This window comes from Rhea americana, unplaced genomic scaffold (genome assembly GCF_003343005.1).
Source record: "Rhea americana isolate MKP2758 unplaced genomic scaffold, rheAme1 scaffold_175, whole genome shotgun sequence".
Classification (NCBI taxonomy): Eukaryota; Metazoa; Chordata; class Aves; order Rheiformes; family Rheidae; genus Rhea; species Rhea americana.
The window spans coordinates 1,205,110-1,221,575 of record NW_028185872.1 but is presented as its reverse complement, the minus strand read 5'-3'; the positions used below and the strand labels follow the sequence as shown (position 1 = coordinate 1,221,575).

Here is a 16,466-nt window from a genome sequence, read left to right as displayed (position 1 = left end):
AGATAAGTGCTCTCATAATAGTTATGGATAAAGGAACAAGGAAAGCTTCACATGTCTGGATTAATGATGCAAGTGTTTAACTGTCGTTATTGCAGCATGTTCCTGACAGATCATGTAGCTTTACTGTTTTTATTCTCATTGATATTCCATCAGTGGTTCTGACTACTAAGTCCACATTATTCTTCACATAATAATTACATCCGTTGTGACATACTAGGGAGAAGTTGCCAGTCACCATCAAAAGATAAGCAAGCAGAATCTGGAACAGCCCATCAAAAGGATTCAGTTGTTCCTCAACAAGTCAAGAATCTCTCCAGAGTATGTATAGTAATGCAAGAAGTCTTAATTTCTGCTAGTTAACTATACAACAGTTTAGTCTCTGCACGTTGCACAGTGAGCTATGAAGACAGCTAGACTTTTCAGTTGCAATCTGGTTAGCAGTCCGTCCCCCCAGTTCTATAAACCATGAGGATAATCTAAGCATCAGGAGCTAGGACTGAAAAAGAGTGGTCAAATTAAGCATTGTTTCAGTTTGATGTAGTGTTTAACATTATTGACTAAAATAAATATTCTTCATAAAGGGAGTGGAGAAAGCTCCTTAAATAAAAACATCTTTCACAGGGGCATTCAAAGGAATTACGTTGTTCCCCCGATTCATCTCCGGATGTGTCTGAAGAATTTTTGACTCCTGATCCTGATTATTTCCTTCCTCCCACTGTTCAAGAAAACTCAGAACTAGAGGTAAAAATCACAGCTTAGGAATGAAATCTATGTCAAGAACTTTGGAAGTAAGTAAAACCAAATGTGGCTTTATTACATTCCCATTTGTTTTGAAGAAGAGCTGCAGAAAATCAAAGAACAAAAATTTTTATTCTCTTTTGACAGAATATCTACAAATAAAGATTTACCTAAGAGTCAGAAAATTCTAATGCTGTTCCTTTAAAACAAAACAAAACAGAAAAAACAGAAGCCTATTTTCTTATTTCAAGTTTGTTTACTAGGAAAACATGTAATCTATGGAGCCATAAGATTATGCTGCTGTAGGCTGAGGAAAGCTTAAAGCTGCTAATAATCTCAACCTTTCCTTTCTAGTTCTATCCAGCATAGTACTCCATAGTTTTAAAATAATCTTCATTAATTTCCTAGGGAAGATTTGAAAGTAGTTGTATGGATTATTAAATCCAATCCATGCTGTTTGCTGTTGTTCCTCACAGTGGCCAGCTCTTGAAGTGTATGTGTCTCCCTTCTGATAACTTTGAACATCATCCTATAGAAATTGTCCCACACTTCACAACTTGCCTATGAGAAATTGAATTTACTTCCCCCTCCCTTTTTTTTTTCCCCTCCCACTTCAGACTTCAAATCCTGAGGGCAAATTGGAAGATACTCAAGAAGTCTATGTACAGAAACAGATATCTAGTGATGCTGGATCAGGTATTGCTATTAAATGTGCTCTTTCTTTTGAGGGTCCTTTTGAGTCAGCAAGAACAAGTCTTTTGTTGCACTTACATTTTTGTGAGCCACATTCCTGTTAGAAAGCTGAAGCTAGATTCTTTTGGGCCACTCTGTCTCTTAATCTCCATTATATTAATGAGAGTTCAGGGCATGGAGGATTTGGGAAGTTGAGATTTGGGCATGCTGTTCGGTGAAATATTGTGGAGTGCAGTGATCATATATTTACTCTGTTTCGGTTACTGTGTTTTTGTTAAAAACCTAAAACTTGCTTGCAATCTTTGTTTTACATTCTAGGGCTAAGTTAACTTTTTCTTATAATTTGCTATGGCGCTGGAAACAATTAGAGCTGTGTCTATACAATAATACTCTTACTGTTTGAAGTCTCTTGAGTTCTGATAATGTGTGTGCAAAATAATGCAAGGATCAGCATTGTTCACCTATTCTATCATTTGTCTTACTTGGCTCAAATTTGTAAATATCGCAGTGTTCCCCAGTGCTCCAGTGGTTGACTATTTAGCAGCTGTGGTATGTTTACAAAAATGTGTCTTTAAAAATGTGTTTGTCTCTTGACAACAACGAAGGTCACTAGAACTAAAAAAATACAATAAAGTTGTAATTTCCTGTTCAATGAGTTGTGTTATTTTCTTTTGTACCTGCAAAACCCAATAACAGGGAACATTTGTTATTTGTATTCAGCAGGAAAAATATTACTCTGCAGCACAGCAGCACAGAATTCTGGCAGTAACACATTAGGAGTGAATCAACTTAGCCATATGCCTGTAGCCAGGTAGAAAGACCATTTTCATTGCTAGTTCAAGCATAAATTAGACTATAAAGTATGCTCTCTTTATTAATTCTGCTCATATATCTAATATTCAAATAAAATGCCAATGATGTTTTCTAATGATAAACTGTGTATAATATTTTCTTGGCAAGAAAATATTAAAAGGACTTTCACAAGTCTCGTGGCTTTGTCTTTGACTGTGTTTAGTCTCTTTTTATCTGCCTAATGAGGGAGATAAAATAGAAAAAACAAGTAATGTATATTACAATTACTTATGCACTGACATACAACAGTATTAAACAGAGCAAATATAATTCAAATTAGGACTTCAGTCATCAGTTTTGGATTTTGATGTGCTTTGGTATTAGAGCTCAAGTGGCATGAAGATCGTGCCTTTCCCCTGCTGTGGGGAGAATGATGCGAGTGTGCTCAGTGCAGCTTGCCTACAGATGTTGTTATCCTGAGCTTGGATACTTACAGTCTCATTGTCTGTCAAACATGAGGGCTATATCCAGTATTTTTGTGAATTCTGTATTTTCTAATACCTAGAGATGTCAACCAGAATCACTACTCCATACTGTAAGAGGTATATTCCTCTTAAAAAGATACAGTAATCATCTTTGCATTACTTCATGATCTTGAAGACTGTTGTAATTGAGAGACAATAGCTTACAGTGCAGACTAGTCAAAGGATGATTAAAAATCTGTGAATACACATCATTACATTGTTTTATTTAACTTTCAGTTATTTTTGTTTGGAAACTACTGATGTCAGAGAAGTGTTTTTTGTACTAGATACAAGTCTGTAATGTGCTTACCATCGCATTTTCGTCTAGCTCTTCTTTTCCATGTCGTCTAAGGCTTTAAGCAAAAAAAAAAAGGGGGGGGGGGAGCTTCAGTCTTTTCCAAAGAGAAGGTAGTCCTTTAAATGTATGCAGTATCTTTTCTCTTTAAAAATTTATTTTCAGTTTTCCAAGAAGATCAATTAATATTAGTTTCCCCCCCTCCTCATTCCAGTGTTGAAGCAGCACAAGAAGTGATTCTAAGAGAGCCACTGAAAGAATCCAAAGAGAAAGATACGTAAGGCCACAGACTGTTCCCTAATGAAACTGCGGCATGGTTGGCTTATTACCATTCTAGAAGTTTTCTGTTGATACAAAATGAGAACATACGACAGACCAAAATTGAGAGACAGAATACTTTTTAAAGCATTGAAATAATATTTTTCATGATAAGTTGGGAGATTGATATAAACGAGCAATCATATACCTTAGCTTACCTGAAATATTTTCATATTCATAAGCAGTTATCTTATTATAATTTGGGTGTACCTCTTCATTTTTATGTATAAGCTTCCTTCTTTATTCTGTACAAAGTACATAGAAGAAAATTAATTATTTTAAGCAACAAATGCTACTATGTAGTTACATAAATATTACAAAATAGACTAGTGATTGTGATTCTTAGGAACAACTAGCAAAATAGGTTTATGAATTAACTGGTAAAGTTAACTTCTTTTTATAGATAGTTGGGATTTGAATATAAGTTATTGATTTGGGAGCAGTCAACATCTGATCAATACATGAGAAAAATGTAAACAAGGGTATATCTGCAATTGATGTTAGTTTTCTTAATATCTTGGTTCTGCAGCTGCTTAAAAACCTCTCTAATTTGAGTAGATGTCACTGCCTGTTTATCTATTTAGAAGTATCACTTTTTATCTGAGTAATTCTTTTAAAGGCTTCTAAGACTTAAAGAAAATTAAAGATCTGTTAAGTTAAGCCTTGAGATCTTCCTTTGGCTTTGGAAATAGTTTTGTACCTGCTGGTTCACAGTTGAAGCTCTTACCCTTTTTGAAAGCAATGTACTGAGTTTCTTCTTATAAAAGAATTCTTAAAAGGAAGAAGCTCCATAAAAGAAGGCAAAGCTGTTAATTAACTTTTTCCTGTCTTTGCAGGAACATTGAAGATGCTGTTCTTTAGCCTTCCAAAAATTCTGTGAGAAGCTGTCAAAGGGAATGTCCAAATTCCTTCTGAAAAGCTAGACAAGACTGAACAAAGTGAAATTTAAAGAACCTGAAAATAGCAGAATTTAGTAATTCAGAAATATAAGAAGTAGATATTCTAACTGCCAGAGTATCTTTCAATTTTTTTAGATCACTGACAGATATTCAAGATTTGTCAAGCATTTCCTGTGAGCAAGAGAGCTACTCTAAGGATATTAACTGTAAAACACCCAGAGGGAGTCATGCACCAACGAGTGTCAGCACTCCACTCGGCTCAGGTAACTGCAGAGGGGAAGGAGGAATCAGTGACTGACTTAATCTTTCTGCTAAAGTGATCTCAACATTGTTGAACTTAAGTATTGTTTAGAGGTAATGAATTACCTTGTGCTTTGCACTTTAACTTTGTGCAATAGAGTAGTAAAAATTTTTCAGTTGGTAAAGTCCTGGGCTGTTAGTATCTAAGATGGAAATCCCAGGCAGAAATCTGCTAAGAGATCACTTATGGATAATAATTTCTTTAGTCTCCTGTTCAATTTAGCTGGTACACAAAACTTTTTAAGATATTAAAAAAAATATCCCCAAATAGTTTTCTATCTTTGTCATCTTTTTTAATTCTAGAAGAAAAGTTCTCAGTAGCCACTGAGAAATACAGACACTCTAATGAAATAGTGTTGGATACTTCCTCTTGGATTCCTGAAGAGATTTCCTCTGCAGTGTCCAGGACGTTCAGTACAGCTTATGAAGAGGAAAAGAGCACTGAAATTTCCTCTGATTCTTCAGGAGTTTACTCCTCTAGATTGAACAAGCTTGTAAGTCTAGGAGATAATTCCTTATGCCAGCCAGACTTTTAAAATCTTTTAAAAATATTTTTCCTTAAATACAAGACGAGAAACAGAAATAAGAGCATTTTGGAGAGTTAGATCTGTAGATGTTACAAAGTTCTAATTGAATTCAAAGCAGTCCATGTGTGCCACTGATTTTACAAGGGGTTGGCTTCCCATTGCCCCAAATGTTGTGTAGATGTGTGCCTCTATCAAAATGGACTTGCCTGCACTCCCTTCTTTGGCCATAAAGAACTGCCATTTGCCTTGCATCAGGTCTAGTAATCTTGCAACAGCAAAATAACAAGTATCAGCAAGTTGCCTGAGTAGAAAAGGTATGTTTTTGTTGGCAGATTCAGGTGAGGGGGGAGAGAAAGGGGTTGGGAAGTTCATCTTCTGGTGGATCAGCAGCAGGTTGCTTATCTGAACCTCTCTGAATTCTCAGCTTGCTTGTGAACTATAGCTTTTTGATTGTATAGAAGTGAGGGTTAAATCTGAATGAAAGTAACTGTGTGTGTTTGTTAAATATGTAAACTTTAATGTGGGACTGAAGAATTTTTAAAATTGTGGTTGGGGAAGGTAAACAAGCATGTAAATGAGTGACTCCTTGAGGAAAAAGATTACAAATGGAAGGCTTCTGGTAATAAGGATAGGGTGGATGCACACAAATGTTCAGAAAGCCTTTGTGTTAGTGTTAGGGGATTAAGTTTGTCCGTTTTATTACATGCACAGACTTGGCATAATGTTATCAACTCTGCTGCATCAAAAAATCCTCTCTTGAGTTGACAATTTCCAAGGTCACTATAGCAATTTCTAGTAACCTTTTTTGGAGCTGAAAATATTCTGGAGCCACAACATTATCTTAACTGCCTTTCTAGCCTGCTTATGTATAAAGTAGTTGCCTTTATGCCTTCCTTACTGTTATTCGTTGATGGGGTTGTCATTTAAAGATTAAATTAGAATTTGCTCATCCAGAACAGTAGTGACCATGTTCACTGTCAACAGGTCAGCTCAGCATCATTGGCTTTGCATAGCAGACTGCTGGGATTCATTAAACCCATTAACAGCACTGTGCTGCCTTAACTGGCACTACAGAGATATTTGATTATGTCACTTTCTTGTCTAAAATTTCCTCTGGAATTAAGTGTATGCAGCAACTGTTCCTTTGAGAACCTTGAGGGCTTGCTTTGATTACAAATTCTTGATTTGTGGGGGATCTCTTGCTTTTTATGAGTGTGCCTAGCTTTAATATTAAAAATCTCAAAACAGAGAATGGTATCTTAAGAGACATCAGAACTGTCCTTTCTGAGCATTCTGGTCCAATTGTCCATATGATTGTTAAAGGTTAAAGTTTGTGTAGCTAACAGTACCTTAAGATCAGCAAAAAGTCTCATGAAAAGTTAGCTAAGCAAAATATTTGAAATAACTGGCTTATCTGTATGCTACTTCTGGTTTTTATATTCTGAACTGATTGAGCAGTTTGAATTAAAAATTAGTGAACTGTTTGCTGTTTACTTACCTTATTTTGGACTTAGTATGCTGAATGGGAAGATTGAAGAAGTCCTTTGGTTTACATTGTTGTTTCATTCTGTATGATTTTGCACAGAGCAGGTTGTCAGTAACATCCTTAAGGAGCCCCAGGAAGGAACCTGGTAAGTCTACACATGCACACTCAGATTTCAAAAGAAATTTTACAGCTTTATGTTTTCTCCTGGGCATCTCTTTATATAGGGATAAATAACAGTACAAGTAATTGTGTATTACTAGTAACTGTTAGCTTACAGGTGCAAACACAAAGTCTATAACCTAAGAACTCAGACCTCTACTCAAACCACATTTGAACTGTGGATTTTATTGGCTTGAAACGTGCACTGCAGTACTGAGATCTTTATGTGCAAGTCTAGCTGTAGATGAGTTTTCCATTTTGAAATTATTCAAGGATCTTTAGGTGAATGTGAATGAGCTAGGCTCAGGAAGGTTGATAAATGAAATATGTCAGTGAGATGCTGTCATAATCAAAGCTTATGTCACAGTTATTATGGATTAATCACTGTTAATTAACTAGACATTTTTTTCTCTCAGCATTATCCCAGACATCTAACCACTTCATTGATGAGCTGCCTCCACCAGCCCAAGAGCTACTGGATGAAATTGGTAAGAGGCACTTTACCCAAAATGGTACGAAGCTTGCCAGCCATATTTTAAAGATGAGGGCTGTACTTCAGTACACAGTCAGGACTTCTCCCAAATAATTCACTACTAAAATACACAAGAGCTTCCAATTCAGCTGGAGTCACGTCAGTGATTAGGAAGTTAGGCATTTGCAGCTTAAATAACTGGCTTCAAGCTCTCCATAATCAGTTAATTCTTGAAGTTCCTGCATTTCACACAACAGTTAGTTGCTGCTGATGACAGCACCTAGCCTGCTGAGTGTAGATATAATTTAACACTGAGATGAGTGGGTGTGGGGACTTAGGGGGGGTGTTTGTTTTTGTGTGTGCATGTAGACTAAAGTTTTAGCAGGTGTCACAGAGGTATACATGTTGTCCATTAAAACCAATGTGGACTGGGTAAGTGCATTGCTCAGATGTTTTTGCAGAGCTTAGTTTGTGATTTACATTTCTTTTTGTAATTGCATAGATCTTCAGACAGAACACAGCAAAACTCACTATTTCTACTAGTATGTGTGTTGCAGAAAGGTTTACCTTGGTTATTCAGCTAAAACTCATCCTAAATAAACACCACACTTTCAGATAGTTAAATGTGTATAGCTCTTGTGCTGATTTTTGAAATGAGGCACACAGACATGTTCTAATTGCTTTATTTCCTCATTCACTAAAACAAGGAACTTGGAGACTGGCATCAAGTGAATAAATCATGGTCAGAGTCAATTTGTAAGATGAACATATGAACTAATTACAGACTATGTAGAGGCTTTCACCTAGGTTTGGATAGATAAAGATGGTACATTAAATGATAAAAGGCAATTTAGAAAGAATATCTAGATCAGTAAGGAAATATGCTGTTTTTATCAGAATATTTAAAGCAGCAAGATTCCACCACTCAAAACTTGAAAGAGAAGGCATTGTGTGACTGTGATGCGCCAATAAAAGGTTAGTTGACAATAGTCTGACATAGAGATTATAAACAAAACATTTTTTTGCATTGTTGCAAAATTACTGTAATACTTGTAGCTAAATATTCAGCTGTATTGACAAACCTTTTTTTTTTTTTTTTCCTGTATGGTGGTTATCTTGGCAAATTTCACAGAAATTTGAGAGGGTTCTGCCTTAATATCATATACAGTGTTTTCTGAAATGTTTCCCCCTTCATCAGTGGCAAAAAGTCTTAGTATTTGCTGTTTTCTGTGCATTCTCTTCTCTGAAGTCTACAAAGATCTGGTGTGGAAGATCTGTAGGTCTGAGCTATCTGAATTAAACTTCTACTTTTATCATGCTTCTGCAATGTATGCGGTGTCCAAATATAAATAATGAAACCCATAAAAGTAAAGATGGTGAGCAGCTGATTTAAGAAAGTCAGTGTTTCCACTTTGAGCAGGTGGCTCAGTCAAGAAAGTGGCCAGTGTACCCTAACTGATTATTTTTTCCTCACTGTAATGAGGTAACACTTCTGATCTCATGGTGTAAGAAAATTGCAGCCACTGGGGTAATCAATATTACATTTACTGTTCTGTCATAAAGACACCAAAGATAGCAGTAGTGAATCTTTGTGCCTTTGAAACTCCAAATAGTGATGGGTGGGAGATCATTTTAAAATGGACAGCAAATAATGTTAGAGGAGCAGAAAACCTGAATCTTTCTTTATAGACTCTGCCCTACATCTGTTTCCAGTAAGTCAGAAAGCGAAGTGGAAGAGCAGTTTAAAAAAAAGAGGGGAGAACATGAGTTAGATCGTACAAAAGCTAAATAGAATAGTCACTTGAGAAAGATATTGGTGCTTGTTATCCTGCAGCTTTGTTAGATCTCTTCCATTTAAAATTGTTACCCAAAAGATAGAAGCTACTGTGACTTTATTCATAAGAGTATCTTGTTTTTAGGTGGTAAGGAATGCAGCAGCCTGTATTGCTTGCTGTTCAATCACTGTGGTTTTGTTGTATTTGCATAAAGTACAGCTATTTCAGACTCCATTTTTGTGACAGCCTACTGCTTCCTGCTTATCATAGCTTAGCAGAAGGTGGCTGAATATATTCACGTGCTGTAGGGAGCAGAACTCAGTGAGATAAGTCAGGGAGGGGGAGTATCATTGGCTTTTGCTAAATAGGGTAACAAAGCTAACATCTACAGGTTTCCTTTTGATTTTTCCTCCCATACCCAAGTTAGTAAGGGGAGAGATTAATTTCCACATGCATTTTCCATTTTAATACGAAGCAAAATATTCACTCTTCTGAATCTAAAAACGTGGCAGAGTAAAATATTTATCTAGATCTTGCTATTGGCCACTTCTAACTTACTGTGAATTTACTTAATTGGTGGAAAATCAGATGACTGAGGAAAGAATAACTGAGAAACAGACAACTGAAAATTTCCCAAGTACAATAAAAAACCACACATTTTCTTCAGTATCTTCCTTCATAGCTAATATCAAAGCTAAACTAAAATCTTTCTCTGTGAATAGTTTCCAATCAAATTAAAATAGAAGAGGGAGAGGCAAAAAAGGAAACTGAGAGAAATGAGAAGAGAGATCATAGCTTATGGACTGAAGAGACATTAAATCTCGCAGAGGAAACAGAAAGGTATGAAAGACTGGGATGATAAGGATATTGTTTCTAAGACAGATTTGGCTATGCATTGCAAAAATTTAGGATAATTGTTCCAGTATATTCTGTCAAGATTCTATGCTTATAGTGAGTAAACTCCTTTAAGAAACCTGATAGTTATGATTATTTTCTTCTGAAATGTCTAACATTAGCTTGCCAGCATCCATTTTAAATCTTTTATTCAACAGGGCTCATTCTACTCTTGATGATATTTTAGAAAGAATGCTCCAAACAATTCCTGAAGATGAGGAGAACCAAGAACATCCTCAAGTGCACCGTCTTACGTTAGTTGATAATTCATAATTTGTTCTTAAGTTTATCTTACRTTCGGTGTACAGACCTATGTGGGACTTTCTAGAAAATGGTCTGCTGCTCTTTAGGCAGCAAAGTATTGGGGAATTCCCCAGGAGGCTGTTCTCCTAGCGCTAAATTAAGAGGGAGAATAATGTTTGCTTTCCACCGACAGGAAATCATCTTAGCAAAACATTTCCAATAGACTTGGAAGGTAGTGCATCATCTTTACAGAAATTAGACATCATTTGCAAGAGTGGTGGATTTTTTGAGATAATAAGAAAGAAGAATATATATTAGGAGAACAGAATCATGAAAACTCTTTAGGAAAGGTTTTAAAGAAGAATTTGAGAAGACAATCATACTTTGACATGACAATGTCAATGAAGTAGTGAAGAAAATGGCAGAAATAATACAATCCTCACCTTTTCTTAAAAAGTGTATGTCCCAAATACCTTTTTATTCCCTCTTAGAACTAAAGATCCGAGCCTAATAACGCTGAAAGATTCTACACTATGCCAGTGAGTAGTCATAAGTCATTCCTAAGGTATATTTTACAAGGAAACACAAAATAGTCTTCTGTGTGACATCAGAATTTTTTTAATAGAAGGCAAAGGTCATGATAACCAAGAGGATCTTACCAGCAGACAGATTCCTGCAACATATATACAGCCATGTTCATAAAGAGCTCAATCCAAAGCCCATTTTACAGTCAAACTACATTCACGTAATGCTGATACACAAGGAATCACTGGAGTCTGCTTACAGATGTAAAGCACTTCTGTAGTCTTGGTGTCTGTGTATATATATGTGTGTGTGTGTGTGAGAGAGAGAGAAGTTGCCCGTTAAAGGTCAGGGGAAAAATAAAAAGGTATTTAATATCTCTAGAGGCTTTTGTTTTAGTGTTCTGTATTAAGTCTCTCTAAAGGAAAATACAGAGGATTGGAATGACATACAAATTTCTGTCATTTAAGGACTGCAAACCTGAACGATCCAGGAGATGGTGGAAAGAAGAATGGAGTAAAGGAATGCAAAACAAGGGGAGAAAGCAGAGGGCCAGAAAGCTGTACCAGGAGTCCTGAAGGTCCCATTAATCTGTAAAGCTACTAGATGCTTTGCTGGGCAGTAGCTCTTTTATTATAATGTTAGCTCTGAACTTGTTGAGCTTGCACAGAGTAGTCCTAGTGATCAGTTCCTTAAAAAGCAGAAAGAGAATCTCTTTCTGGCTAAAGTTTCCATTATGGCATACGAGATGATCAGTGAGAAAATCTGTGGCCCATAGGTGAGCTGAGTCATGGCAGAATACAAAGAATTATGTAAAAGAAGGAAATAAGATAACAGATAAACATACCTGTTCTCCATCTGATCTAAATATAAAGAAAAATACATTCTGTATTTCTGGTGAGCGTGTGTGTGTGTATATATACACACAGGTACACATATGTGTGTATACATACATACATACATATATATATATACACACACATACATACATACTGTATTTCTGGTATAGTTCTACTTAATTCCAAATCTCCATTAGGAATTGTCAAAACTGGCTGTTATTCTCTGGCTCAAGTAAAGGGTTCCCATTATTATCAATATTTGTCAATTAAAGACTGCTTTGTAAAAATATGTTAGAGCTTGTATTTTGTCTGGAAAGAAAAAAAATTAAGACAGCCTTTCATTTTCTGAGAGAGCTTTTGATTTTTCAATGTTTAATGTAAGATTACTTGAAGCTAATCTTCATTTCTGTAAGAGTTAAAATCTCCTACAGCAGTCAGCTTTACAATACGAGTGTCTAGCTTTCTGGATGACCACCCCAAGTTTGAAATGTCCCAAGTCACTGGTTACTTTTGGAACTGTTGATGGTAATTTTAAATCCAGAGATACGAAAATAAAAGAATTCTGGTTGTTACTTGCGTAACATTAACAGATATGGCCCCATTTGCTGTCATACTTCTAGAGAATTAAGATCAGGCTTCAGCTTCTGAAAACAGGGAATATTTTCTCATCACAGAGGGTTGTGGGTAATACACCCAACAGAGCAACAGAATTGAGGCTGGTTTCTGATTACAAATGCAACTTAATGGATTTAGCAAGGGGAACTATAGTGTTTGATTCTGCATGCTCTTAATGTGCAGACAAAACCAGAGCTTTCTCTTTCAAGTGTTGTGTGGCTACATGTTGTTGTTCTTGGTTCTGTGTTGAATTTATGTGTTTTTGTAGACTCACATCATGAGGATCAGAAATTGCGCTTACGGCGTCAACTGTCTTGGCCTTCTCCATTCAGGTGAGTTAAATTGGGCTTTTGGCAGAAATTAGAACACTTGTACGTTCCCTCTCGGTTTCTGTGCCCAGGAGGCAAAAGGGGCATTGTGAAATCCCATTCTCTTCAGCTTGCACATGTTAATATAAGAAGAAACCAATTGTGTAACACTATTTTCTTTTTCCTCCTTACAGGGTAATTGTTTTGGATCAGAGAAGCTCTCCTAAATGATGAAAATGAATAGCGAATAAATTCTAATATATCACCTGCTTACTGCAGATTGTACAGTATAACGTGTGAACTACAACCACGTTTGGCCACACAAACAATTGTAATCCTCAGACTGCCTTTAACTGCAGCAGCAAACACAGAAAAGAACCTAGTGTTTTACTTTAAAGCAGTTCTTATTTTATGCTATCATAGTATATCAAGGACAGTATCCATAATACTGCAAAACTAAATTGTTTTCTGAATATCACATCCTTGTAAGCTTGCTATGAAGTTGTTTTTCCTGTAGGTGCATGCTTTCCTAAGCAAAAGAATTTCTTGCTCTATTGCATTACTCAGTCTTCCAGTATTATGGACAAAATGATTGTAATTCTGTAGGCTGCTGTTAAGGCTCTTGTTTAGTTCTCAGGGCTGGCGTGTGGAGTACTGTGTTACAGCCTACATGGTGTGTGTGTTTTTCCTTGCTCATTAAATTTAACAAGGTAATTTCTTGTTTTCTCTTTTCTTGGTGTTTTTGTAATCTAAAGTTGAACTGATTTGACTGATTAATGGGACTAATTGCTGTGCAGAAAATTAATGAGAAAACGCCAGTGTTATCCAGAGACTGCAAGTGGAGCAGTACGTTCACTGCCAGTGTCAGACAAAAATATGAGAAAACCTTCGTTAGTATTATTAAGATATGTCTGTTGCTTAATCAAACTGTACTTTTGGTAGGTTTGATCTGAAGAGATAATTCTGGATATAATTGAACTCTGAAGAGGCTTTTTGATGGGCACAGCAACTTCATGTTTTAACTTTCCTTGTTACTAATACTGTTTCGGTACAGGAAGCTTAAAGGTTGTCCTGGTACCTTTGTACCAAACATTAGGGATTTAGCTGCTTTTATGCGGTTTGGGGGTATACTATGTGTTGCACTGTCGTCATCGTTCATGTACAGAAATTCTGCTTATCTGTAACTATTAAATTAGTTCATTTGGTTTAACAATACCAGTAAAAGTTAAGATTACCATGTTGCCATGTTTGTGGTTTCTTTTATTTTTACTTGTTTTCAACTGTTTCCTGCCATTAGACTATGTATATGATAGATAGGTAACGATCAAGAGCTCCTCCAGCAAAGCTGCCACAAACTCAGGCAGATTAAGGGGAGCTTTCTTTAGAAGGTCTCAAGAAAAGATAAGCGTCCTTCATCCATGCTGGTGAAACAAGATTTTCTTTAGTCATAGTGGTAAAACAGAAGCGCCAGCAACCAGGGGGATACTTGGGGGATGACCCGGCTTAACAGCAACGTGAGTGCTGGGGGAACTGTTCACACTTGTGCTCGACACTGTTCTGTCCAGGTAAAAGTGTAGTATTTTCTAAGCTGGGCTCGTGGCTTGGGCTGGTCTGCAGGTATGCTGTTTCCTGGGTGTACAAGTCCTGTCCCGTTGCCTCGGGCAGAGAAACTGAACTCTCTGATGAGAGCTGCCCGTACAGAATCCTCGTTTACGTTGGCAAGGCACCGCAAACAGCGTTGTGTTACATTGCAGCTTGCTGCAAGTTTCAGAACAGCCAGTAACGACAAACGCATGCAAAAGGTAAATCAAATTTGTTGTGTGATTCTGTCCTCAGTAGCTTGCTAGTCATAAATGGCAAGTACGTGGAGGTCATTTCTTCTCGCTTCAGCAAAACCCGATGAAAGTTGCCATATTCTGTAGGCTCACTGAATTAAATAAAAAGAGTAATTAAAACTTGTTGGACTGCAGCAACATGGTGGAGTGAAGGAGGCACACATACTTCAGCGTGCACATAATTATATACCATTCTGGTTTGCAACACGTGGAATCTTTTTAGCTTCTTGGACTTCTTTCTCTATTTTATCTATCAAACCAAATGGTGAACAGACTGGACTGTTTTCCCATCTCTTTTTTAATCTTCATTGGGAGAGTTTTTACATCTGTTGGTAGAGAGCAGTTCTRGTAGTCTAGCCTGCCTGCCGCCCTTATTGAGGTCAGAACACAGCAGTTAGACACCTCAGTTGTTCAGCTGCTTGTACATTTGCAAAATTGAGTTTAGCATGAACACAAATCATCCTGATAACATAAAGCATGGACACAAAGCTGTGATTAACAGGAAGAATTAAACAAGGACCAGTGAAAGGCAGCAGAAAGGATCAGAGGGGCTCATCTAATGCTGTTTCTCAGCTTCCCTAAGAATGGAAGGACAATTAATTAAATTAAGGTGCTGATACTGAGCTGTTCTAATTCCTGCCTGAGACGTGAGCGTGTGTGTGCTGTTCTGCATGTACGAAAGCAGCGGGAGAAAGGGAAGTCGGGATGGGGATGTGAGTGAGGGCAGGTGTCCCATCCTTCCCCTCCCGTCCTCCAGTGACACGGTGCAGCTGCAGATGCTGATTTTATTTTCTTTTTTTTTCTTTTCCTTTTTTTTTCCCTTTGGAGGCCCTCCCAGAACCTGGCACTGAGTTATGAAGTGAAGGCAAGCGATAAAAAAGCAAATGTTAGTTCTCTAAGCAGCCCTGTTCTCAACTCCCTTGTATCTGTCAGACTGTTTTTCTCACAAGTGTTTTGTTTTTTTTTTTAATGGCACAGAGGATCTCAAATGTGCAGTGAAGAAAAACTTTGGACACTAAAATCTCTGAATAATCTGTGCCAGTCTAAATCCCCTTTAGGCCTGCTTATTACCAGGCTGTAGATGCATGCTAGCGGGTAGTAGCAATTCAGCGAGGTGACCAACTTTCTCACGTCGCATCCCTCCAGCCCCTTTGCAGATCTGTTGTAAAAGAAAAGGTTGTAGAAAACGTGGAAGGAGGAGATCAGTGCAGCGTGTTTTGTGATCGTCTCTACAGACCATTCGCTATAGAAACAAAACTGCAGAGCGTAGAGTAAACCTTTAAACCTTGTCTTACTGCACACCAGCYTTATTTTGAAAGCGAATTGAAAGTGTTTAGAATCTAAATGTGGAACACAATTAACTATGGAGGCAGACACGTTGCTGAGGTAGCGTTTTCAAAGAAAGACGAATTTGAAGAAAAAATCTTATAGGATTGCTGCTTTTTCTGAGTCTTGCATTTAGAAGTCTTTTATCCTTAGGCTCCCGAGTTGCATAACCTGCATTGCAGCCCGGAAAGGTATTATTTGCCGCTCGTGTAGCTGAACGACCTGCTCTGAGATGCGCGAGACGGCGTCAGTGATCCCGCGGCTGTGGACGCCCCCGGTTCTGCCCCGGCCCCCAAAGGCTCCGGCGGCTTCTGCGCTCCGTTGCTGTATCGGCTGCTGYGGCAGCAGAGGCTCCGTCACGCCTTTTTCTTAGGGGTTTTTATAACCTGTGTTCTTAGCCTGGTTGGGGAATTAGTGAATTTAAGGCCTTTCCTTATTGCTTTAGAGGTTCGGGCGGCCGGAGGGAGCTGTTTGCTGTCGGCCCCCTCCATCAGCGGCTAAGGCGGAAGAACACGAAGCCGCGGCACCGGCACGCCTCCCGGTCGGTGTTCGCGGACGCGCTTTACCAAGCCCGCTCGATTGGGTTTTTTGCCCGTCTCACAGACCGGCTTCGAGCTGCGCGGCAGGCCCGGGCCCCGCCGGCGCGGCGCGGCGCGGCGCGGTGCAGCCAGTCGAGGGCCTGGCGCGACGGTGGCTGGGCWGGGCCCTGGGGTATTGGGCCTTGAGGGAGAAGTATTTCCATTTTCTTGAAGGAGTCGTGACCCCCCTCCCCCAGGCGTGGGGAGTTGGAGGGGAGACCTAAAGGGCTGCGTCCTTTGGGCGGGGGGGAGGCAGCACGATGGCTGCCGGGGCGCTCGGGCCCGCGCAGGCCGCGCCGGGCCTCCTTCGCGGGCGGGAGCTGAGCGC

General features: G+C 38.4%; 1 protein-coding gene across 13 annotated transcripts in view; it reads left to right on the top strand.

The window, feature by feature from the left end:
* Positions 1–13,640, top strand: part of TEX14 (testis expressed 14, intercellular bridge forming factor) — a 68,645-nt gene extending 55,005 nt beyond the window's left edge. For 2 of the 13 annotated variants that reach the window (XM_085301322.1, XM_085301316.1), the window contains 16 exons: positions 218–318; positions 622–741; positions 1,356–1,434; positions 2,152–2,242; positions 3,257–3,319; positions 4,395–4,522; positions 4,863–5,053; positions 6,672–6,717; positions 7,148–7,219; positions 8,101–8,178; positions 9,701–9,818; positions 10,031–10,126; positions 10,607–10,654; positions 11,108–11,217; positions 12,360–12,423; positions 12,594–13,640. In XM_085301322.1, coding sequence (XP_085157448.1) covers positions 218–318; positions 622–741; positions 1,356–1,434; positions 2,152–2,242; positions 3,257–3,319; positions 4,395–4,522; positions 4,863–5,053; positions 6,672–6,717; positions 7,148–7,219; positions 8,101–8,178; positions 9,701–9,818; positions 10,031–10,126; positions 10,607–10,654; positions 11,108–11,217; positions 12,360–12,423; positions 12,594–12,630 — 1,442 coding nt within the window. In that variant the 3' untranslated portion in view covers positions 12,631–13,640. Of the gene's footprint in view, positions 1–217; positions 319–621; positions 742–1,355; positions 1,435–2,151; positions 2,243–3,256; positions 3,320–4,394; positions 4,523–4,862; positions 5,054–6,671; positions 6,718–7,147; positions 7,220–8,100; positions 8,182–9,700; positions 9,819–10,030; positions 10,127–10,606; positions 10,655–11,107; positions 11,218–12,359; positions 12,424–12,593 lie in introns of those variants that run through there. The other 11 variants (XM_085301317.1, XM_085301319.1, XM_085301318.1 and 8 more) reach the window with 11 other exon arrangements.
* Positions 13,641–16,466: the final 2,826 nt, after the last annotated feature.